The 24,159-nt window shown below is 44.0% G+C and overlaps 1 protein-coding gene across 1 annotated transcript in view; it reads left to right on the forward strand.

The window, feature by feature from the left end:
- The window catches only part of PCSK2 (proprotein convertase subtilisin/kexin type 2), a 449,073-nt gene that overhangs the window by 244,799 nt on the left and 180,115 nt on the right, over nt 1-24,159 (forward strand). Inside the window, exon 3 of the mRNA XM_029593578.1 lies at nt 8,711-8,824. Coding sequence (XP_029449438.1) covers nt 8,711-8,824 — 114 coding nt within the window. The remainder of the gene's footprint in view (nt 1-8,710; nt 8,825-24,159) is intronic.

Below are 24,159 nucleotides of genomic sequence, written 5' to 3' on the forward strand. Positions count from 1 at the left end.
CCAATTATTAGCCATGTAGACATTGAAAAGCTGACACTTATCCCTGGGAGTAAAATATAAGAAACAGATCAACTAGTGGGGAACTGATGAATACTTGTGACCCGGACTGGCCACTGTCAGAGACAGAACGATGGGCTTGTTAGACTTTGGTCTGACTCAGCATGGCACTTATGTTCTTATCAGATGATGTGAAAGGGAGACTCATACATAAATTTGGTTGCAGAAATGAGGGACTGAAAGAAACAAAGAAATAAACCACAAGTTAACTCTGCTGCAACAAAGCTATGACAGTCCATATGGTGTTTTTCTGCTATCACATTTCTCTGTTTATATATTTCTTAAGGAGGAATTGCCCAGCTTGTAAGCAATAATTCACTAGCTAAGACAATAGAAGCAACATAAATGTGAATTTTAAAAGCCTGACACACCCCAAAATTAGGGGATGTGCAAATATGTCGGGCTCGCATGCACCAAGCGGATTTTAAAAGCCATCCGGATATGCACTGTATGCCAACTGCGCACACATATTGGAACTTCTCATAAAGGGGCTGGGCATGGATGTGGTTTGGACGGAGCATAGGTGGAACATAGGCAGCCCAGGAGCTTAACCTGAAATTTGCACACAATTACATACACGATCCGGCACTAGGGATGTGAATCGTTTTTCAACGATTAAAATTATCGTCCGATAATGTTTATATCGTCTTAAATCGTTATAGAACACGATACAATAGAAATTCTAACGATTTATCGTTAAAAATCGTTAAATCGTGTTAGTGCGCACTAACTCGAGTTAGTGCGCACTAACTCCCCGTTAGTGCGCACTAACTCGATTTAGTGCGCACTAACTGAAAATGATACAAATAAACACTTTCCAGGTCACTGAAGGTCAGTTAGGAATGAATATGAGTTCCTATTGGCTGGCTGCCCTCTTATCTATTGATATTACCAAGGTTACCACTGAGGTGATGGTTGGGGGGATGGGAAATGGAACTGGAAACTAACGAACACCAACAGAAAATGAAACAAAGTGTTCACACTTCCCAGGTCAGTAAAGGTCACTTAGGAATGAATATGTATGTATGTATTCCTATTGGCTGGCTGTGCTCTTATCTATTGATGTTACCAATATGGTTGGGGGGATGTGAAATGGAAACAGTTGGAAGCTTGACAAAAAAAGTAATGTAATGATCAGCACTCACGTGACTAGAACTTGTTTGTTTATTATTTTTGTTAGCAGGCACCTGAAATGCTAGTGCATGTTGAATTTGCCAATCACTGTGCATTTTAGAAAGGTGGTCCTGGCTGGAACTGTACACAGTTCAAATATATGTAATTGATTGTTGGTAAGTGTATTTTTTAAGTAGCCACACTGGCACCAGTATGTTTACTTTTCCTCCTACTTAACTCACTAGCTCAGCTTTGTAAGAAGGGCTTCTCTGCTTGTGTGTTGTTTTTGTTTGGTGTGAGGAGAGCAGAAACATCAGATCTTTATTCAATCTACTACAGTCATCTCTTACAGTGCCCTATCCCTATTAATACCAGGAGTGTTGTGATCTTCCTGCACACAGTGCCCTAACCCTGATACCAGTCTGAGACAGCTCCCTCCCTGCATTACTAGTGAGAGGCTAGCTTCACAGACAGGGGGGAGCTGCCTGACCCTCACTCCTGACTTCCCCCATGTCCCAGCTAGTGAATGGTGTGTGGGTGAGGGGGGGGGGGAGGATGGTGAAGTCTGAGACAGCTCCCTCCCTGCATTACTAGTGAGAGGCTGGCTTCACAGACAGGGGGAAGCTGCCTGACCCTCACTCCTGACTTCCCCCATGTCCCAGCTAGTGAATGGTGTGTGGGTGAGAGGGGGGGAGGATGGTGAAGTCTGAGACAGCTCCCTCCCTGCATTACTAGTGAGAGGCTGGCTTCGCAGACAGGGGGGAGCTGCCTGACCCTCACTCCTGACTTCCCCCATGTCCCAGCTAGTGAATGGTGTGTGGGTGAGGGGGGGGGGGAGGATGGTGAAGTCTGAGACAGCTCCCTCCCTGCATTACTAGTGAGAGGCTGGCTTCACAGACAGGGGGGAGCTGCCTGACCCTCACTCCTGACTTCCCCCATGTCCCAGCTAGTGAATGGTGTGTGGGTGAGGGGAGGATGGTGAAGTCTGAGACAGCTCCCTCCCTGCATTACTAGTGAGAGGCTGGCTTCACAGACAGGGGGGAGCTGCCTGTCCCTCACTCCTGACTTCCCCCATGTCCCAGCTAGTGAATGGTGTGTGGGTGAGGGAGGGGGGGTGGATGGTGAAGTCTGAGACAGCTCCCTCCCTGCATTACTAGTGAGAGGCTGGCTTCACAGACAGGGGGGAGCTGCCTGACCCTCACTCCTGACTTCCCCCATGTCCCAGCTAGTGAATGGTGTGTGGGTGAGGGGGGGGGGGGGAGGATGGTGAAGTCTGAGACAGCTCCCTCCCTGCATTACTAGTGAGAGGCTGGCTTCGCAGACAGGGGGGAGCTGCCTGACCCTCACTCCTGACTTCCCCCATGTCCCAGCTAGTGAATGGTGTGTGGGTGAGGGGGGGGGGGGGAGGATGGTGAAGTCGGAGACAGCTCCCTCCCTGCATTACTAGTGAGAGGCTGGCTTCACAGACAGGGGGGAGCTGCCTGACCCTCACTCCTCCGGGGTATTGTGATCTTCCTGCACACAGTGCCCTATCCCTGATACCAGGGGTGTTGTGATCTTCCTGCATGCAGTGCCCTATCCCTATTAATACCAGGAGTGTTGTGATCTTCCTGCATGCAGTGCCCTATCCCTATTAATACCAGGAGTGTTGTGATCTTCCTGCATGCAGTGCCCTATCCCTGATATCGGGATGTGTGCAAGAAGATCACAACACCCCCGGTATCAGGAATAGGGCACTGTGTGCAGGAAGATCACAACACCCCCAGTATCAGGAATAGGGCACTGTGTGCAGGAAGATCACAACACCCCTGGTATTAGGGATAGGGCACTGTGTGCAGGAAGATCACAACACTCCTAGTATTAATAGGGATAGGTCACTGTGTGCAGGAAGATCACAATACCCCTGGTATCAGGGTTAGGGCACAAGTTCTAGTCACATTGACTGATCACATTACTTGTTTTGTCAAGCTACCAACTGTTTCCATTTCCCATCCCCCATATACTGTCAGTAGGAAACTTGGTAACATGAATAAATAAGAGGGCAGCCAATAGGAATACATATTCATTCCTAAACTGACCTTAACTGACCTGAAAAGTGTCAAATTGTATCATTTTCAGTTAGTGCACACTAACTCCCAGTTAGTGCGCACTAACTCCCGTTAGTGCGCACTAACTCGAGTTAGTGCGCACTAATCGGAAAAAACGATTTTTAACGATTTTTTAACTAAAAAATCGTGCCTAAGACGATTTTCTTGCCCTGCCACACGATTTCTATCGTTAAGACGATATGGAAAACGATTCACATCCCTATCCGGCACGTGCTTGGGTCCCCTGCTGTGTAACTTTACTTCTGCTATGGATGACGTGTAAGTAATAAAACAAAAATATCTAGGCAGATCAGCAGGGTTTTAATGGTTGAGGCTAATTGGGGGGGGGGGGAGGGTGGAGAAGTAAGGTTATTAAATTACGGGGGTTTGGAAGACCTATTCTCTAACTGGGCAAACTATGAATGAACTGTGAAAATTGACAATGGTGTTGGCGTGTGTCCCTATTAAAATCCCCCCTCTTATGTGGTAGCAGTGGGATTTGTGCGCACAGACATGAGCCCACTTAAAATTGAGTGAACACATGTGGATGGCCAGGCTATTTTCTAACATGCACACATATATGCACATATGTTATAAAATAGCCACATACCTGGGTGCGGGCTGACGAACACGCGAACATGTACACCCACACACCAGTATGAAAGTTACCGTTCCTATGTACAAGTAAGGGAAAACAATGAATTGTTTTGGAGCTTCATTTTTTTAAATTCCTAGAGATAACTAATATGGCATACTACTATAATGATTCCAAAACAACAAGACGCATGACAAGCATGTATTTACAGACATTCACCACAGTGTGAAAGATAAAGTGAACTTAGTGGATGGGAACTGCATTTTCTGTAAGGAGGTAAGAAATAGTAGGACTTAGATGTCCAACCTTGATTGGATGATGACAGAGACTACTCAAAAAAGTGTTGCGTTCATGCCTATTCTCGCCCTTGCTCCACCCTCTCTACCTTTGTGGTGACTCCCTTCGGCTCAGATGGACAGATGCAGCTGCGGCATCTCTCCGCCTCTTGGTCCCGGTGTCTCCGGGCTGGCTTGACGTTACGGATCCACCATGTTCCTGATGACGTAAGAGTGCGTGCGCGCGTGCACGCTCCAGGCTTTGTACCAGCAAGGGTGCGAACCTCGGGTGCGTCCCCCCATACTGACGTCATCCGTTTTCAATTTGAAAGGTCTTTGTTTGCTAACTATAATCGAGTTAGCAAGGAACTCCAACGGGGCTTGCTTCTGCAGTCCACGCTACTTACAACCACTGCTCGGCCTTTTCAAACTTACCAGGAATACCCAATCCTCGGGGGCTCCGCTCTCTCTATTCTTGATTTCAGATTGTTGGACAGGATCCGGTACTTGCTCCTCGAGGGCCTACGTTCCCGAAGACTCAGAAGACTCCTACTGCCTGGAGGCAATCGCAGACATAAACACAGTGAATCCTATTACAGACAGAAACCGGTACTCGCTCCACGAGGGCCATTGTTCCTAATCGCTAAGGCTCCCTTCAGTCTAAGATGTTATCACAGGTACGGAGATCGTGTGTTACCATTGCAGATTGCGGATAGGAATCGGTACTCGCTCCTCGAGGGCCTACATTCCTAATTCCTTTCTCATACTCTCTTCTTCCTCAGAAGATATCACTTACCTATATCTTATGGATTATTATTACAGATTAACAGATAGGAACCGGTACTCGCTCCACGAGGGCCTATGTTCCTAAATCTCTCCTAGCCTCTCTTCTATTCCAGAAGCCATTCCATATACAGTTATTGTGAGTTCTATTTCAGACTGCTTTCAAGAACCAGTACTCGCCTGTGGCTCCTGTTCCTGAATACTGAAGACTTTCTGTTGCATATAGAAGACACTACAGAGATCTACTATTGTTAGTGTATCATCTGTCATTGGTTATGCCCAGCATACCCTGCCTACTCAATAGGGATGTGAATCGTTTTTTGACGATTTAAAATATCGTCCGATATATTTTAAATCATCAAAAATCATTAGGGCCACGATACAATACCAATTCCCCCGATTTATCGTCAAAAAATCGTAAATCAGGGGAAGGGGGAGGGCAGGAAAACCGGCACACTAAAACACCCTAAAACCCACCCCCGACCCTTTAAATTAAATCCCCCACCCTCCCGAACCCCCCCCCCCAAATGCCTTAAATTACCTGGGGGTCCAGCGGCGGTCCGGAACGGCCTCCTGCAATTGAATCGTGTTGTCTTCAGCCGGCGCCATTCTGCGCCGCCATTTTGCAAAATGGCGGTGCAAAATGGCGGCGGCCATAGGCCAACACGATTCGACTGCAGGAGGTCGTTCCGGACCCCCGCTGGACTTTTGGCAAGTCTTGTGGGGGTCCGCAAATCGTTTTCCGTACGGAAAATGGCGCCGGCAGGAGATCGACTGCAGGAGGACACGATTCACATCTCTACTACTCAATACCTATAGTCTCTCCTTACAGCTCAACAACTCAGAGATCATGGTTCCAATATCAGAGGGACTTCAGCCCTGCCAGGCATATCAACTCACTACTGCCACCTCTGGTGCTTCTACTTCCAGTCTAATAAAGAACTATCTGTGTTTGTCTCAATACTCCAGCCTAGCCGGTGGTCCCTCTCAGGATCTCCACTTGAAGGTGCTGACAACTGCCATCGGCCCAGGGATTCACTATTTCTACTAAGTGTTATTCCTACACTAATAAGAGAGGTATCATCATCTACCACTCTGTGGGAGCCAACCTACATCAGACCATCACTCCTCTCTCTGCGGAAGCTGACCCATATCAGATAGCTATCTCCCCGTGGGAATCATACAGGTTGCTGGTTCATCTTCTACAGCAGGGGTCGGGAATCTTTTTGGCTGAGAGAGCCATGAATGTCACATATTTTAAAATGTAATTCCGTAAGAGCCATACTAACTACAACCCCCCACCCTCCTGACCCCCCCAAGACCTACCAAATTAATTTACTACAACCCCCTACTCTCCTGATGCCCCCAAGACCTCCAAAATTAATTTACTACAACCCCCCACCCTCCTGACCCCCCCCCCCCCAAGACCTGCCAAAAGTCCCTGGTGGTCCAGCGGGGGTCCAGGGTTCGCAGACAAATCTTTAATAAAAAAGTAAAAATCTAACAAAACCCCCCACCCTCTTGACGCTCCCCAAGACCTCCAAAATTAATTTACTACAACCCCCCACCCTCCTGACCGCCCCCCCCCCCCAAGACCTGCCAAAAGTCCCTGGTGGTCTGGGAGCGGTCTTCTGGACTTGGGCTGTTGGCTGCCAGTAGTCAAAATTGCGCCGACGGCCCTTTGCCCTCACTATGTCACTGGGGTCGACCAATGGCGGCAGTAGCCCCTGTGACATAGTAAGGGCAAAGGGCCGTCGGCGCCATTTTGACTACTGGCAGCCGACAGCCCTTTGCCCTTACTATGTCACAGGGGCTACCGCCGCCATTGGTCGACCCCAGTGACATAGTGAGGGCAAAGGGCCATCGGCGCCATTTTGACTACTGGCAGCCGACAGCCCTTTGCCCTTACTATGTCACAGGGGCTACCGCCGCCATTGGTCGACCCCAGTGACATAGTGAGGGCAAAGTGCCATCGGCGCCATTTTGACTACTGGCAGCCGACAGCCCAAGTCCAGGAGACCGCTCCCGGACCGCTCCCGGACCCCCGCTGGACCACCAGGGACTTTTGGCAGGTCTTGGGGGGGGGGGGTTGTAGTAAATTAATTTTTGAGGTCTTGGGGGGCATCAGGAGGGTGGGGGGTTTTGTTAGATTTTTACTTTTTTTTATTAAAGATTTGTCTGCAAGCCAGATGCAGCCATCAAAAGAGCCACATCTGGCTCACGAGCCATAGGTTCCTGACCCCTGTTCTACAGGAACAAAGCATAACAGTTGCTACTCCTTCCCTCTGGAAGAGCAGAGCACTAACAGATTGCTACTCCTTAGTTAAATCCGTACAGAGTGCTACTTCGCTCCCTGGCAGGGTGATCATTTATAGCTTGTTAACTCCTCCTTCAACGGAGGTATCCAGCATCCAGATTCATAACAGATTACTAACTCCTCCCTCTGGGTGAGCAGATCCATAACAGATGCTAACTCCTCCCCTCTGGGGAGCTGGTCTCTAACAGATTGCTAACTCCTCCCCTTTGGGGAGTTGGTCTCTAACAAAAAGATATGCTATATGCACCAGTCCTCAAAGGTAGCATTTAGTGTACTGTCTGTGAAATCCTGACAAATAAGAATACATGCACAATTGAGATCAGGATAAGAATACATGCACAATTAAGATGGGGACAAGCATTGAGGAGTCAAACAAAGGAACAGATGCCCTGCACTAACAACAGAAAGAATCCTCAACCATACTGCGCTGAAGAAAAAAAATACATCAAAATAAGAGGAGGAGGATAGGCAGACTAGCCCACGCTTATATCTGCAAGCACCAGTCCACACAGCCTCCTCCTCTTCTCCCCAACTCCACCCCTGGAATCCAGAAACTGAATACCGTCCTTGTTGTAGCCTCTCCACCCGTTTATAGGGATGGATCAGCTTCTATTTTATTACAAAAATACTGAAAAACAAAGCAATACAAAGTAAATATGCCAAATAAATGTCTCATTACAAATCCTACAATTCAACCTGCTGCTTTCATTTTAGCCAGGAAGGAATGAACATTGTGCAATTAAATCCAGACAGGAAAAGGAAGATGTGACTATTATATTCATAAGTGGAAAATAAAAAACCTTGACTTTGTGTGTATCCAAGTTCAACCTATATCACACATCACATTAGACTTGACTGAGTTTCATCATATTGCTGCAATTGCTCCTATTTTCATGCATAATTTGGGCCTTCCCCATTAGCTTTTTCCTTGTTTTAAGTATCTTGTTACTCTTCTTCTATGGCATATGAAAGAATAAAAATAATGACTCTAATAAATGTGTAGAGCTTGTTCTGATGCTGCCCAACACACAGCCCTATATTCTAAAGAGAAAAATTCCAGAGTTGCATAATTGGCGCGATATCTGAAAATATTTGACCTATGCCATTTTTAGCCTCCATCAAAAAAGATCTGCGATTCGTCATGGGATATTTGGCTTCATCATACCAAGATTTACCCTTGTGTGTGAACTGTTGTGCACATCTCTGAGTTGGGATGATAGCAGTAACAATAAAAATAAAATCATTGTTGCCAAAGTCATGAAAACATTTGCAAGCCCTGATTATATTTTAAGATATTTGTTGAACGTTTACTTTGGAGAAAGTTAAAATCCCAGTTAACTCTCATTGCTTAATATCAACTGATTTTAAAAATTAGAAAAGGCCTCTTGGAGGGAAAAAAGGTTTGTTTAATAATTTTGTATAGAACAAATTCTAAGGTAAATTCTCACAAGATTAAAACAAGTTATACATTTCTTTATTGCAGGTAAAGAGAATTTTGCAGCAGGAAGGGTTTGAAAGAAAGAAACGAGGCTACAGAAATATTAATGAGATTGATATCAACATGAATGACCCCTTATTTACAAAACAGTGGTATTTGGTAAGTAACTCAAGTTGTAATGTTTATATCTATTTGTGGTAGACCACTGTCAATGACCCGCTCTAAACACCTGCCAGATCGCCCAAAAACAACAGCCTGGCCAAGAAATTACAGCAAATCATGTCCTTTAACAAAATCTGTGCTTGCACGGATAATAGCAAAGTTCCCTGGCCTTGAGACTGCTGGCTGATACAGCAGACATTTAAACACAGGGTTACATAAATCCTATGGAAGAAACCAAATATGTCTTTCCACTGTCTCCTGTCCCAGTGCTAACTGCGGGGCCAGTGCTCCATTAGGAAAACTAGGCGGCTGCCTAGAGCAGTGGTCCCCAACCCTGTCCTGGGGGCCCACCAGCCAGTCGGGTTTTCAGGATATCCACAATGAATACGTATGAGAGAAAATTTGCATGTTATGGAGGAACATGCGCTAGTGTCATCAGGGCGGAGTCGGCCCCCGGAAGAGGAGGAGTCAGGGCATCACCGGGGCCGACCCTGTGATGAAGGCGCAGACAGCGAAAAGGTAAGGAGCCTTTTCGCTGCCTATTTTGCGCCCAATAACTACACCTTTTATGGTGTAGTTATTGGGCGTGACGCCGGCAGCGATCGCACCGCGGAGGTGCGATCGCTGCCGGCTAGCGCAGGACCACCCCCCCATTTCGGCCCCCCGCCCCTCATTACCGCATTTTTCTAAAGTACCGCAGGCCTGCAATACTTTAGAAAATGAGGCCCTATATCACCCAGCAGTTGCCAGTTCTTCTCCATCTGTCTCTTTTAAGGCAGCATTCCCTCTAGTATTCTCTTTACAAGGTTCGCTGTGTCTCTGGCTACTTCCTTTCTCTCATCTCTAGACTGTTTCTGGCTATAACAGGTACCCATTTCATCATAGTTATTTATAGGGCCAATTTTTAATCATTTGACTGCATAAACCCCAGGTTTATGGGTGTAAATGGCTATTTTAAAACTGACCTGGGCTCACTGTGCATAAAAGTACACATAACAAAGTTTCACAAGTCCTTTTTAATATGTATGAGCATAACTATGCATATAAGTTACACCTTCTGAAGAGGCAACATAACATTATATGAGTAAATGAGTGTGTGTGCTGATTCAGCTAATTATTTATTTATTTATTTATTTAATGGCATTTATATACCGACGAACGTTGGGAACATCTCGTCGGTTTACCCAAGTATTTTCAAAATGAGTTATGTGCGTAAGTTCACATTGAAAAGGCTAAGTAAATTCTGCAGGTACACTGTGCACACAGCTGTGTGAACTGTTTGAAAATGACTCTCATTATTTCTATATACATTGAAATTGAATGTGAACTGAAATATAATTTAATGATTTTATTGTGCGACAGTACAGGCTATAATTCAATGACTCCAATGAGGATATAGAGCGGAAGAAGGGAGAGTGAAAATTAAATAACTATGAGAGGTCATTTATGTTTGCTGCCTGGCAACAACTGATTTATATATTGGTGCATTTATGAAAAATAATGTTGACATAAATTGGCAAACTTCCTGAAATGCGTCAGATGCACCAGTGCTAAACCATTTGGGGATTTTCGTTAAGGTCAGCAGAGAGCATATAAAACAACCTTTCCTCTTAAAAATAGAAACAAGTTAAATTAAGCCAGTTTTCTCTTAATGGCCAAAGCATTTCTCAAATGTCTTTAAAGTCTGACTTGGGCAGAGATTAAGTTTCTAATGCAAGCTGAATGTCTGCTGTACACAGCACATTTCCCAAATTGTTCACAGTAAAAAAGAATCCCTTTCAATAAGAACAAAATATTGAATTTATTGATAACACAGAGTAGCTGCCAAGTTAGTTTACTTGAATGCACAGAAATAAAGATCAATAATTAAAACATTATGTGAGGTGATAGCTTTGTATTGGATTAATTTATTACATTTCTTGACTACCTTTTTGAAACCTAACACATCTTCAGATCAAAACAGAATGAGTAAGTCAGAGCAAAAGATGGTTTTGCCGGGACATACAAATGAATCCTAAATTGTATTATAATGGTAGTGTAATGAGAAGACAGTATGTGGATTGATGGATTAGAGTGATAAGAAGTTGACAGAGAGACCTGAAATTATGTCTGGTACTTAGTTTAAAAAATTCTTTAAGTCCTGGAGTGGTTAGGACTTTTCAGCTTGGAGAAGAGACAGCTGAGGGGGGATATGATAGAGGTGTTTAAAATCATGAGAGGTTTGAACAGGTAGAATGAGTTATTTACTCTTTCAGATAATAGAAAGACTAGGGGGCACTCCATGAAGTTAGCATGTGGCACATTTAAAACTAGGGGTGTGAATCGTGTGATCGATCGTCTTAACGATCGATTTTGGCTGGGGGGGAGGGAAATCTGATCGTTGTGGTTTTTTTTTTTTTTTTTTAAATCGTTAAAAATCGTAAATCGGGGGAGGGCGGGAAAACCGGCACACCAAAACAACCCTAAAACCCACCCGAACCTTTAAAACAAACTCCCCCCCCCCCCAAATGTTTTAAATTACCTGGGGTCCCGCTCTCTGGCCACGGCTGCGTTAAGAGAAATGGCGCCGGTGGTCCTTTGCCCTTATCATGTGACAGGGCAAAGGTAGCGCCGGCGCCATTTTGGTTCCTGGCTCCCGACGTCACGCGTGCAGGAGATCGCTCCCGGACCCCCGCTGGACCCCCATGGACTATTGGCCAGCTTGGGGGGGCTTCCTGATCCCCACAAGACTTGCCAAAAGTCCAGCGGGGGTCCGGGAGCGACCTCCTGCACGCGGGCCATATTGCCAATATTCAAAATGGCGCCGGCGCTACCTTTGCCCTCACTATGTCATACAGGTGACGTCGCCCGGGTGAAGTCTCTTCTCCTGTTGGCCGCCTGTTGCGTCCATCAGTCTTCGACGGCTTCGCCCCGCCTACCTCTCTCTACTTGCAGTACTCCTCCCGCTCACCTTGGACTGATGGCCGCCACGGCATCTGCTTGCCGTTCTCTCCAGCGTCCACGGACCGGCTTTGGTGCTGCCTCCCTCCAATCTCCTTCAAGGAACCTCTAGGGCCCACGCACGCCCGCCGCCCTCATCTTTAACTTCACGATGGCGCGAACGTCAGGGGCGTCCCCCTGTTCTGACATCACGACTCCAGGGTATATCTGCCTACAGTATTTGCTAGCTCGTTGAGTTAGCAACAGGATTCGTACGGATGGGATTCACTCTCCGTTCCTAAGCTACTCTGCCACTCCAGCTCTATCTGGAACTCTTACTACCCTTCGGGGTCGCTAACGGGGTACCTTTTTCTCAGGGGCCTCTCTGCTTCTTTCAGGTGCTATCAGGAAACCGGTACTTGCTCCTCGAGGGCCCATGTTCCCTGTGTCATTGCCTGCTACCTCTACCCTTCTACTTGGAAGAAATAACTTACAGTCACCATCAGTGAGTACAGAAAACATCTCTCTCCACAATACTGTTTCACCGGAATCAGGTACTCACTCCTCTCTGCTCTGCTCTCTGCTCCGGTGCCAGACCTCTCATCTAGTGGAATCTCTGCTACTGCTAGTGAGTACAACACCACTGAGTCTCTCTGTTCTAAGGGATCAGGTACTCGTTCCTCGAGGGCCTGCTCTCCCTGTCTCAGAGCTCTCCTATTTCCATTTGGGACTCTGAATGCTAATCTTATTATGTGCTCATAAGTCTCAGTATCTTAGGATGTGAATCGGGCTTCTGACGATTGAAAATATCGTCAATATTTGCAAAATCGTCAGAAATCGGGGGCTCCCCCAAAACGATAGGAAAACCCCACGATATTGATCATGGGGGTTCCCTTATCGTTTTGGGGGAAGGCGGGAAAAACGGCACACAAATATAATTCGTAAACCCACCGCGACTCTTTAAAACGAACCCCTTAGCTTCCCCCACCCTCTCGACGCCCCCAAAAACTTTTTACAGGTACCTGGTGGTCCAGTGGGGTCCCGGGAGTGATCTCCCACTCCGGGCCATCCTCCCGCTCCCGGGCCGTCGGCTGCCACTAATGAAAATGGTGCCAATGGCCCTTTGTGCTTACCATGTGACAGGGTATCCGTGCCATTGGCCGGACCCTGTCACATGGTAGGAGCACTGGATGGCCGGCGCCATCTTGTGCTCCTACCATGTGACAGGGGCTGACCAATGGCACTGGTAGCCCCTGTGACATAGTAAGGGCAAAGGCTATCGGTGCCATTTTGATTACTGGCAGCCGATGGCCCGAGTGCAGGAGATCGCTCCCGGACCCCCGCTGGACCACCAGGGGCTTTTGGAAAGTCTTGGGGGACCCTCCTTACCCCCACAAGACTTGCCAAAAGTCCAGCGGGGAGCGGGAGGATGGCCCGGAGTGGGAGATCACTCCCGGGACCCCCACTGGACCACCAGGTACTTGTAAAAAATTATTTTGGGAGTCGGGAGGGTGGGGGAAGCTAAGGGGTTCGTTTTAAAGGGTCGGGGTGGGTTTTTTGTTTATCGGCTCGGGCGCAGCCGATAAACAAAACCGCGATCGGGCCCGATGTAAAAAAACCCACATGTGAATCGGAACCGGAATCCGAACTGATTCCGGTTCCGAGTCACATCTCTACTTTCCACTACAGCACTGCTCTACAGAGGATGCTCTGTTCCAGCATTCTATGAGAGATGCGCCCAGCCGGACTCTACAATCACTACTCACTACCGCCACCTCTGGTGGTTCCATTAACTGTTTAATAAAAGATTCATATTTGTGTTTGTCTGTCCGGAGTTTACTCTGACACTGTGGTCCCTCATGGGACTGCCCCCCATGGGCGTGGTCAGCTGCCACAGTGTCCAAGGATCCACCCAAACACCAATAACCATAACACCGCCACCAGTATGGGCTTCACTCACAGCCAGCCGCCTGGTCTCTAATTATCTCAGCCGCAAGCGGGATGGGCTCCATTTGTGGCCAAGCGTCATGTTTCAGATCCCCTCAGCGGCCAGCAGGATGGGCTCCATTTGAGTCTCTCATCCTCTCAACCGTGAGCGGGATGGCCTCAGCTTGTGGCCTCCACCGCTGCTCTTTCCCATGCCCTCATAGTTGGCACCCTAGGCAACAACCTAGTTTGCCTAGTGGTTGTGTTGTCCCTGGATATGTATGCAAATGCTGCTTCTCCTGAATAAGTGGGGGATTTTAAAAGACACGCATGGTAACACCATTACCAGTTTTCCCAATTCATTCCCAGCTCACTCAGGTAAAGAGTGTAGTACTTCCAAATCCCCCTTGTTTAATAGCCTTTATTTTATAACTTACACCTCATCCATAGCAGAAGTAAAGTTACGCGGCAGGGAACTCTGGCGTGCACCTGTGTGCATAAATATTTAGTCACTAAATTAAAGTTGAAATCCAGAAATGCCCATGCCCTGCCCAACCTATGCTCATGCCCCACCCCTCTTTTGAAACTTTTCATTTGTGCACACAGCGGGAGATATGCACTTAAGGGCAGATTTTAAATGCCTGACCTGCGTAAATTCCGGGCTTTATGCATGTGGTCGGGACTTATGCGTGCCGGGTGAATCTTCCAAGAAGCCCAGCCACACGTGTAAAGGCTGGTACATGCTCAAGTCCTGGGCCTTTTGGAAGTGGCGGGCCGGAGGGTATGTTTTGGGAGGGGGGCGGGCCGGGACAGCGCCATTATTTGCTGTCTTGGAGCCTTGCGCGCCGGCCGGCTGCCGGTGCGCAACTTACTTCAGCTTGGGAGCTGAAGGAAGTTGACCCAAAAAGGTATAAAAAAATAAATTTAAATTTAGGGTTTGGGGAGGGAAGGGGAAGGGAGAGTATGGTAGGGGATAGGAAACTGGGGAAGCCTGCAATGTGTCGCCGCATAAATTAGCACAATTTTAACACCCCCCCCTTTGCGCACACATGCGCACGCGTCCTATAAAATCCAGCGAGCATTTGAGCACGGCCCGCCGATTTTGTAACATGCACCCACCGGCGCCCACATGGTATAAAATCGACATTTCCATGTGTGCGTGCCGGGAAGCGTGTGCAAATGGACGCACGCTTGCAACTTACAAAATCTACCCAATACTCGGGTTGTTTTTACAATCTGCTCAGTATGCACCAGCCTGGTTTCTGTGCATATCTCCTGATTTTGGCGTGTTCTGGGCTTTTAAAATTCACTTTAAAATGAAGTTGTGCACATAACTCTCCTTTTAAAACTATTCAAAATAATGGGGTAGATTTTCAAACCTGCACGCAGGCGTACGTGTGCGGATGCTACCTGGTGCGCATATGTTATAAAATCAGGGGTCGGCGTGCGCAAGGTTGTGCACAATTATGGACCTTGCGACTGCCGAGCCCGCACCGAGGCGCACTGGCTTCCCCCATTCTGCCTCGAAGGGAATTTCCCTACCCCACTAGCCCACCTTCCCTTCCCTTCCCCTACCTCTCCTGCCCTTTCCCCCCTACCTTTTTCTTTGTTTTTCTTTTATTTCCAAACTTACTTCAGCCCTGGCAGTCAGCCGGCACGTGATCCCCGACACAGCGGCCATGCGGAGGCCACTGGCCACGCCCCACCCCACCCCCGGACCGCCCCTTTTTGCAAGCCCCGGGACTTACACGCATCCCGAGGTTTTACGTGCGTCGCCAGGCCTTTTGAAAATAGGCCCGGCGTGCATAACCCTTTGAAAATCTGTCCCAATGTGTGCAAACTTATGCTTGCTCTTTGCGGGGGTGTAACCTGTACATACTAATTTACATGCAAAATGGGCAATTTTCAAAGGTAAATGTAAATGTAACATACTATTAGCAATTTTCAAAAGCTCATTTACCCGCATTAAGTACACAATATATGCTATTGAATTGTTAATAGGTTTTACCACATTAAGTGGATAAATAGGCTTTTGAAAATTGCTATAATAGTATGTTATATTCACATTTTATTTATTTATTTTAAAACATTTGTTACCACCCTTCCTACATTCAGGAAAGGGTCCAAGGCACATACATAATTAAAAACATCAATAATAAAATAAGACAGTCACAAAATAGCATCATAAAACACAGTAAGAACAAAATATTAGCCTACAAAATTATAAACATGACATGTTTATGAAGAGTAGACTTTTTGGCATAAGAATGTTTTTAATGCCTTTTTAAAGAATATGGGCTCTTTTATCAATCTGATTTCATTTGGAAGGGAGTTCCAGAATAAGGGCCCTTCTATTGAGAAAGCTCATTCTTTAGTTTCCTCCAGATGTGCAATTTTGGGGAGGGAACATCCAATAGGCCTTGACTTGATGATCTCAGCAATCTTGCCAGGGTGTGTATTTTTAAAATAGCAGTGATCCATGGGGAGGCAATCTTATAAAGAAGGTTATGGATAGTTATTGCCAATTTATATTGAATACAAAATATGATAGGTTACCAATTCAGTGACTGCAGTACGGCTGCCCTACGAGAAAAGGCTAAGGAAGTTAGGGCTGTTCAGATTGGAGAAGAGACAATTGAGGGGAATATGATAGAGGACTACAAAATCATGAAAGGACTTGAAAAAGTAAATGTAAATTGGTTATTTACTCTCTCAGATAATAGAAGGACTAGGGGGCACTTCATGAAGCAGCAAGTAGCTCATTTAAAACAAATCAAAGAAAATTCTTTTTCACTCAGCGCAATTCATTGCCGGAGGATGTGGTTACTGCAGTTAGTATAACTGGGTTTTAAAAAGGTTTGGATAAGTTCTTAGAGGAAAAATCCATAAACTGCTATTAATTAATAAGCAACATTAGCATGAGATTTTTTTAATGTTTGGATACTTGCCAGGTACTTGTGACTTGGATTGGCCTCTGTTGGAAACAGGATACTGGGCTTGATGGACCCTTGTTCTGACCCAGTATGGTAATTCTTATGTTCTTATGATTGTGAATGGGTGAACCAGTCAGTAATCTGACCATCGAATTTTGAATGATTTGCGAGGGCTGGATTGTGTAAACATGAAGGCCAAGAAACAAAGAATTGCAATAGTCATTTGACAATTACCTTGCTACATTTTTTAAAATCAAACGTATGTGCATAAATCCAACCATCACCCCAACTCCAACTCCTGAACACCTATCTTTTGTGCGTATAAATATATGCATGAAATAGAGTTGCACACACAACTTATACATACAAATGCTGGCAGATTTTTATAACAAGCCATTTATGCTCTTAAACTCCTGGTTTTGAAGTTACCTCTTAAAATTAAAGAGGTTCCTTAAAGTTAAATTACCCCCATAAAGCTAACTCTCTACAATGTACATGAAGTCTTTACCAAGGATTTTCAAAGGGAATGTAGCATGCATAAATTGGTTTTGAAATCCTCAGGTAACAGGTCCAATACACAGAGAAATAACCTTGTGTAAATTTGAACTTTCTCTTCAGTGAGCATAACTTACATGCATACACTTTTGCATTATACCTTTTAAAATTAAAAAGTGTGAATGTAAATTTCAATCCTGACCAAACTCCACCCTCCCGGAACATTTCTCTGCAGTTTACATGAAAGTACATATAGTTTTATACACACACAGAGCCCTGGGCTATTTTTAGTACAGTTATTTATGTGCATAAAACCAGGTTTTATGGGTATAAATGGCTTTGAATATTCACTCTGTATCAAACACTTCAATATTAATATAAAAAAAAGATGTTAACAAAGTCATGTGTTTTTTTTTTTACTCACAGACATAAATCCGTGTCTTTCTTTGTCATTCTCTTATCACTCAAACCCATCAACATCCCTACATTCACACCACCATTGTAATACGGTCTGTGACTCATTTGTATGTCCAGACAATTTTATCTTTTATTCTGACCTCATTCTGTTTTGACCTGAAGAAGCAAGTGAAAGCTAGTCAACAACTGTATTATGTTAGTTCAATAAAAGGTGTCATCTCATATATAATTTTTTTTAACCTGCATTTGCCATGTAAATCATCTCTATGACAGATTTACATGGTAATTTTCAAAGGAAAATGTAATTGTAACAAAACACAAAAAATATTTTAATATAAAAATCATAAATTCAGTTTCACATATTTTCTAGTTTTTATAGTCAGCAACACCAAGACAGAATATAACAGATGTAACCAGTAGAATGGTCATGACAAGTCCCTCACTTAGGCCTGGATTCATCATTCTATCGCAGAATGATGAATCCTGCGGAAACGGGGGACAAAGGGGGGGGGGGGGGCGGGCCTGCGAAAGCCGGCAGCCTTTGCACCACCGTGGTGTCTTCACTGCCGGCTTTCGCACCGAATAGCGCCACCATGAAAGGTGGCACTGTTCGGTATGCCAAGAAAACAAAGAGGTAGGCGATCTATGATAGCCGTCAGGAAACTCGGCCAGAGTCGGGCATTTCATGAACATGTCTCTTTTACAATAAATATTGGAAAAAGATCAAGGCATCTATTTTTTTGTTTTCCTGACGGCTATTCGGTATGCTACTGACGACGATAAGGTTACTAACCTTATCGCTGCCAGCGAAGACATCACCAAGTCTGCCCCCTCACCACCCCGACTCCTCCCCTCATTGTTCCGACTCCGCCCCCAGCATTCTATCGCACGCGAAAAGGGCCTTTTCGCGTGCAATAGAGGCTTATTACATGCGATAAACCTTTGAAAATGACACCCTTAGACAGAACAAAATACACATGACACAAATGTTTGTAATATTTAGGCCGCAGCTTTATTAAAACAAGGCAATCATGTTACCCGAGCCACAATCTATAACAAGCCAATATACAACTAACCACTTGCATGTATTAGCAAAGCAGCTCTTCCAGCCACTTAGCCAACTCAAACTCTCCCAATAACACTAGAGGGCCATAAGCCCCCTGCCGTACCACTAGCTGGGGAAGTTCCCATCATATGATTATTATCTCCCCTGTGGTAGTTTTCTACCCTCAACCTTGCTCCACCAAACAGACAGATTGCATAAGGAAGAGGCATAAAATGATTACCCATCAAATTTAGAGCTTGGGTACCACCAGAGGCACAGGGAGACAAGTCTACCCTGAGCTACCACCACACCCTCCCCCCCCCCCCCCCAAAGCTGCATCCTGCACAATAACTTAAATTTTTATTTGTTCTAAAGTTTCTTGAAAATCATTCAGCAACAAATTTATGCCAGTATTGGATAAATGTATATCATCACTCTGATACAAACCAATGCACTTGCATCCACCCAGTCATGACAAATCTGTATACCCACAAAACCAAAAACAATTGTAACACTGGTAATTAATTCATATGAATCAATCTCACCAAATATATGTAGGCCCCTCACTCTAAGGGTCTGTCAAAATAATACAGACTCCTAATTAGGTATAGGGCCACCTTGCTTTAATTATAACATCTTTAAACTTTTAAACTTTTTTTGCAATTTTTCCTTTTTTCTTTTTTTTAAAATGTCAAGCAAAATGATCGATGATAGGCATTAAATCACCGCTGTTCATAGCACAAAGGTGTCAAAAGATACGAGAGGAACCGCAATACTCATCTGTTGCCAAATTTTGGCTGGTCTCCCTCTCCCCGACACGCGCGTGTTTCGAACCCGAAGTTCTGCCTCAGGGGGATGTCCTTCTGTATCTGATACTCAACGAATTACCCAGCTTCAAAATCGCGATTTGCCTCCTTCATTCTCTAATATCTTGGCTTCTTTAAAGCTGTCTTCATTTTTCAGCGGCCGCGTCTCGCCGCCCTTTGTGATTGAAATCTGTATACCCCCCATGCTTATCACCCATTTCCCAATTTTCCTATTAACCTTAATAAGCCCTCTAGTCCATTTCTTTTGATCCCTAAAACATCTGGGAATTGCATCAGACCAATAGAATTCCAACTTAGGAAGAGATTTCAAAATAATAAAAAAATCTTTTTCAACTGCTCTAATTAACTGCTTACAAGTCCATGAAACTAAATCATTCCCAATCAAATGTATGATTAATATATTTAGATGCATCCTACAAGCTAAATGAAGATTAACACTGGCAATAATTGAAAGCAACACATTCCCCTATTACCAAGCCAGTGTACCAAAACACCTCGTGGCAAGGGCCAAATGAACGCGAAGTGGCTGACGAACCGCTTGCCACTCAGCCCACTGTACAAATGAATGACCCATGAGCCATACAGACCATCTGGTTCTCCTTGCATCTGTTAAAGAAATACTGAATTAACACAAAACAAAAATTAACATTAACGAATATGACATGAAAACCCCAGACCGCCAGTGCCCAATATGCATTACTGCTGATACAGGCAAACCCAACATCACAGCAGATGTTGCAACTCCTATACGAAAACAATGACTCCCATACTGAGTTACATCCAAATCTAATTCCCAAAGTCTTCTACGCAAGACTGAGGTGAACTGAAAATGCGATAGCGGCATACCATCCAAATGAAGTAAAAAATAACCCTTAAAAGATGGTCGTACCTTAAAATACTGTCAAGTATTTATGACAGGGCACATCATGACTCCCAAAATTCTATTCAAAATTAATTCAACTCCCTTACCAACTTGATCAGTCTCAGATCTACATACCCATAACTTTATTGGATCTTCAAGAATCACTAAATCACCCAACAAAAAACCTTGTTTCCTAAGATCTGACGTAGAAGATGCTACTAATTCTCCAATCCTAAAAGCACCAAAAATAAATGCTAAAGAAAATGCAACTCTAAATAAAGAAACCTCAAATTCTGAACTACAAAATTTCTCCAAAACAAACTACAATCTTTGTGATGTATCATGTGTAATAGGCTGCCTCCAATCTGAGGGCATCTCCACCATCTTACCCCAACCCTGCAAAACTTTCTTCAGTAGAAAACTCAATCCAGTCTTACCCGACTCAAAATAATAAAAAAAGAAAATCCAGCAATATGACTCCTAAACACTCCTTTCAAGTAGCCCCTCTCACCAGCAAACAACACATATATTATCCATTCTTCTGGAACAGGTCTGAATTGCCATCCTAAACTCTTTAGAAATGCAAATACTTTAAGCCATCTTCCTTTATATGTAGCCCACATTGCCGCAGCCACCGATCTACGAAGAATTTCCCATGCCATCAACTGCCAAGGTTCCATAAATATTCCAGTATTGATGTGCCTTCCAAATCTGCTCCAGGAGCTTATTTTCTGAATGTATCCCACTTTAAACAAGATAAACAATCAGTAATTTTATTATTATAGCCAGGAATATGCTTTGCTCGCATAAAAACATTAAACTTCAAGCAATACAATATCAGTTCCCTCATTAAAGCACCATCGTACATTTAGCAGAATGCCTATTAGTCACATCTGCTACAGCCCTGTTATCACATGAAAATATCACCTATTTATTTTTCAAAAATTCGGGCCAAACCGTTAGCACTACTACAATTGGAAAAAGCTCAAAAAAGGTGATATTCTTTGTGATTCCAGACTCTTTCCTCTCATCAGGCCACACAGCCGCACACCACGCTCCACTATAATAAACACCAAAACCTAAACCACCAGACACATCAAAATACAATTCTAAATCATTACCTATAACTGCATCTTCCTGCCAGTTCGACATTCCATTAAAATCCTACAAGATTTCCATATAAACAAGTCCTACCTCCTACCTCATACTCACTTTAATTCTAATAAAATGATGCTTTTTCAAAACTCCTGCCATAGATGCAGATATTCTCCTTTAAAAAGTCCTACCAATAGGAATGACTTTACAGGCAAAATTCAAGCTACCGACTAATGACTTCCTACTAATCAGTGACACTTTTTTCAGTTTTAATATCTGCTCAATTAATTTACAAATCTTCAACACCTTAACTTCAGATAAACAAGAAGTCATCTGTATTGTATCAATTTTTATACCAAGAAAGGTTAAAGTCTGAACCGGTCCTTCACTCTTCTCCCAAGCTAAAGGAATACCAAATTCCTCAGCAACTTCAATAAAACTCCCAAGCAATTTTTCACAAGTATCAATACCATCTGGGCCAACAAATAAAAAGTCATCTAAATAATGAACTACATTCTTAAGACCTAACACCACAGTCGTATCTCAATGAATAAATGATCTGAAAGCCTCAAATAATGAACAAGTTATCAAATAGGCCATAGGTAAATATTTATCAAAATAATAAAAACCTTTAAATTGAAAACCAAGCAAAGGAAAGCATGACAGATGTACTGGCAATAATCGGAATGCCGCTTCAATGTCACTTTAACCAACCATGAAGAAGCACCACACTGCCTCACAAACACAATCACAGAATCAAAAAATGCATATTGCACCATACAAAATTCTCTAGGAAGGAAATCATTAATAAATCCACCAGCAAGATAAGACAAATTATGAATTAATTGAAATTTACCTTGTTCTTTTTTAGGAATTACCGCCAATGGAAATAAAAACATATTCCTAAAAGGACTAGATTGAAAAGGACCCGCATTTCTAACCAAAGCTGTCTCTCCATCTAATTTCTTCATTACAACCTGTTCCATTAAGTGCACAGATGTTGCATTAACTACTTGATTATTGACAATATTCCCAACAAAAAGAATCACAAAACCTAGCTCAAATCCTTCCTCTAATAACTTAGCATCATGCTTTTTTTATTATATTTGCACAACCAGGGTTTCATTTCTTTCAATCCGACCCACTATGGGTGCACATTGAAAAATATCTGTATTATTTACATTGCTGTTCACTCCCAATTTGACCCTTCTTTCCACATTTAAAAGCTGGGTGATTGACAAAACAGGTTGAGCATGCATGATGAAATCTGCAGTCCGAGAATGGGCATACTGCTCTATTAAACTTACAACAGATATCACTTCCCCCAACCGGTTGAAGAGCTGCAATGACTGGCGCCTGCCCAATCTGAAAGGAACATCCAGACATAAGCCCAAATGCCTCTTGACCACTTCCCTCAACCTGTTCCAATGAAAACTGATTTCATTGAGTCATATGTAAAAGCCATAAATTCACATCTTGTTTACCCCATGACATGCGCCTATTTTCTTCCATTTTAACCCTAAACTTCTCTTCATAATTTTACTACGCCCAACCTTTAAATTTCTGATAAGCCTCTAATATAGAATCCACATAAGTTAACATAGGTCCATATTGGGCAGCTTCAAATCTACCACAGACAATTGCTAACCTTAAGAAAGTGCTCACCCAATTAATAATATTTCTTGGAATTCGTCTTCCCTTTCCCAACTCCTTCTTTCTAACTTCACCTTTTCTCCTCCATCCTTTGAGTAACTAAATAAATCTATATACCTCCTTTTCCATAATGATCTAGGCACAGCCTCCCATAATTCAATTAAAGTGACTAATGCTGGTGGACCCCTATCAGCAGCACCTGAACTGGATCCCATCTGATTTAAATTCACTGATCTGCCATCACTTGAAGAAGAAGAAATGGTAGAATCCAAACTAGATTATAATTCAGAACTACCTCTCCTCCTATGCTTCCTCTTTTTTCCTTTCTTATTTACACCTCTCTTTTGACTTGACTCCCCACTACACTCTACCTGAACACCTGTAGAATTCATAACTGAAACAACAGTTTCCAAGATGACATGAGATGCAAGTGTCCTAGATGCACCATGTGATGATGAAGTACCACTTTGAAAAACACCACTCCTGTTTGCCAGTGTTTGTCCTCCAATTATTCTGCAATCTTCATCATTTGCATCTGATCCCAACTCACTTCTCTGCTCCATCTGAAAAACAGGACCACCACCCATAACTTCATTCTCACTCATCCATCCTTCAGAAACACCTCCTGTCCCCCCCAAATCCTAATCCCTTACATTTAAAATCCCTTCATCCATTACCTCATTCCTAACTACTCCTGATTCTCTTCTCCTGAATTCATCCCTAGTCACCCCTCCCCATCAAACCCATTTTGTTCTGCTATGACCGAGTCCTACCCTACCAACTTCACTCATAATTTGCCTTCCAATATTGCACATTTCTCTGCTATGCCCTACATTTAAACCTCCTCTAAAAACTCTTCTGCTCCCACTTTCAAACAATCTTCCAGCTCTCTCTACCCTTCTTCTACCTAATTGTCTCCCATTATCCCTTCTAAACATCTCTTTGCTAACCTTCCCCTTAAGACCTTGACCAATATACTCACCCATCTGAGATAAACACTGAATTACTGCCAGCAATGAACTATCCCTTTCATCACAAGCAACCTCAGAGGTATTCCTCACTCTCTTATGCACCTTCAGTGCCCCTTCTTTTATTAGTAATAACAATGACCAACAAAACCCATTTGAACTTTGTTCCCCACCTGCTGCAAATCACCATAA

This window comes from Rhinatrema bivittatum, chromosome 3, assembly GCF_901001135.1.
Source record: "Rhinatrema bivittatum chromosome 3, aRhiBiv1.1, whole genome shotgun sequence".
NCBI lineage: Eukaryota > Metazoa > Chordata > Amphibia > Gymnophiona > Rhinatrematidae > Rhinatrema > Rhinatrema bivittatum.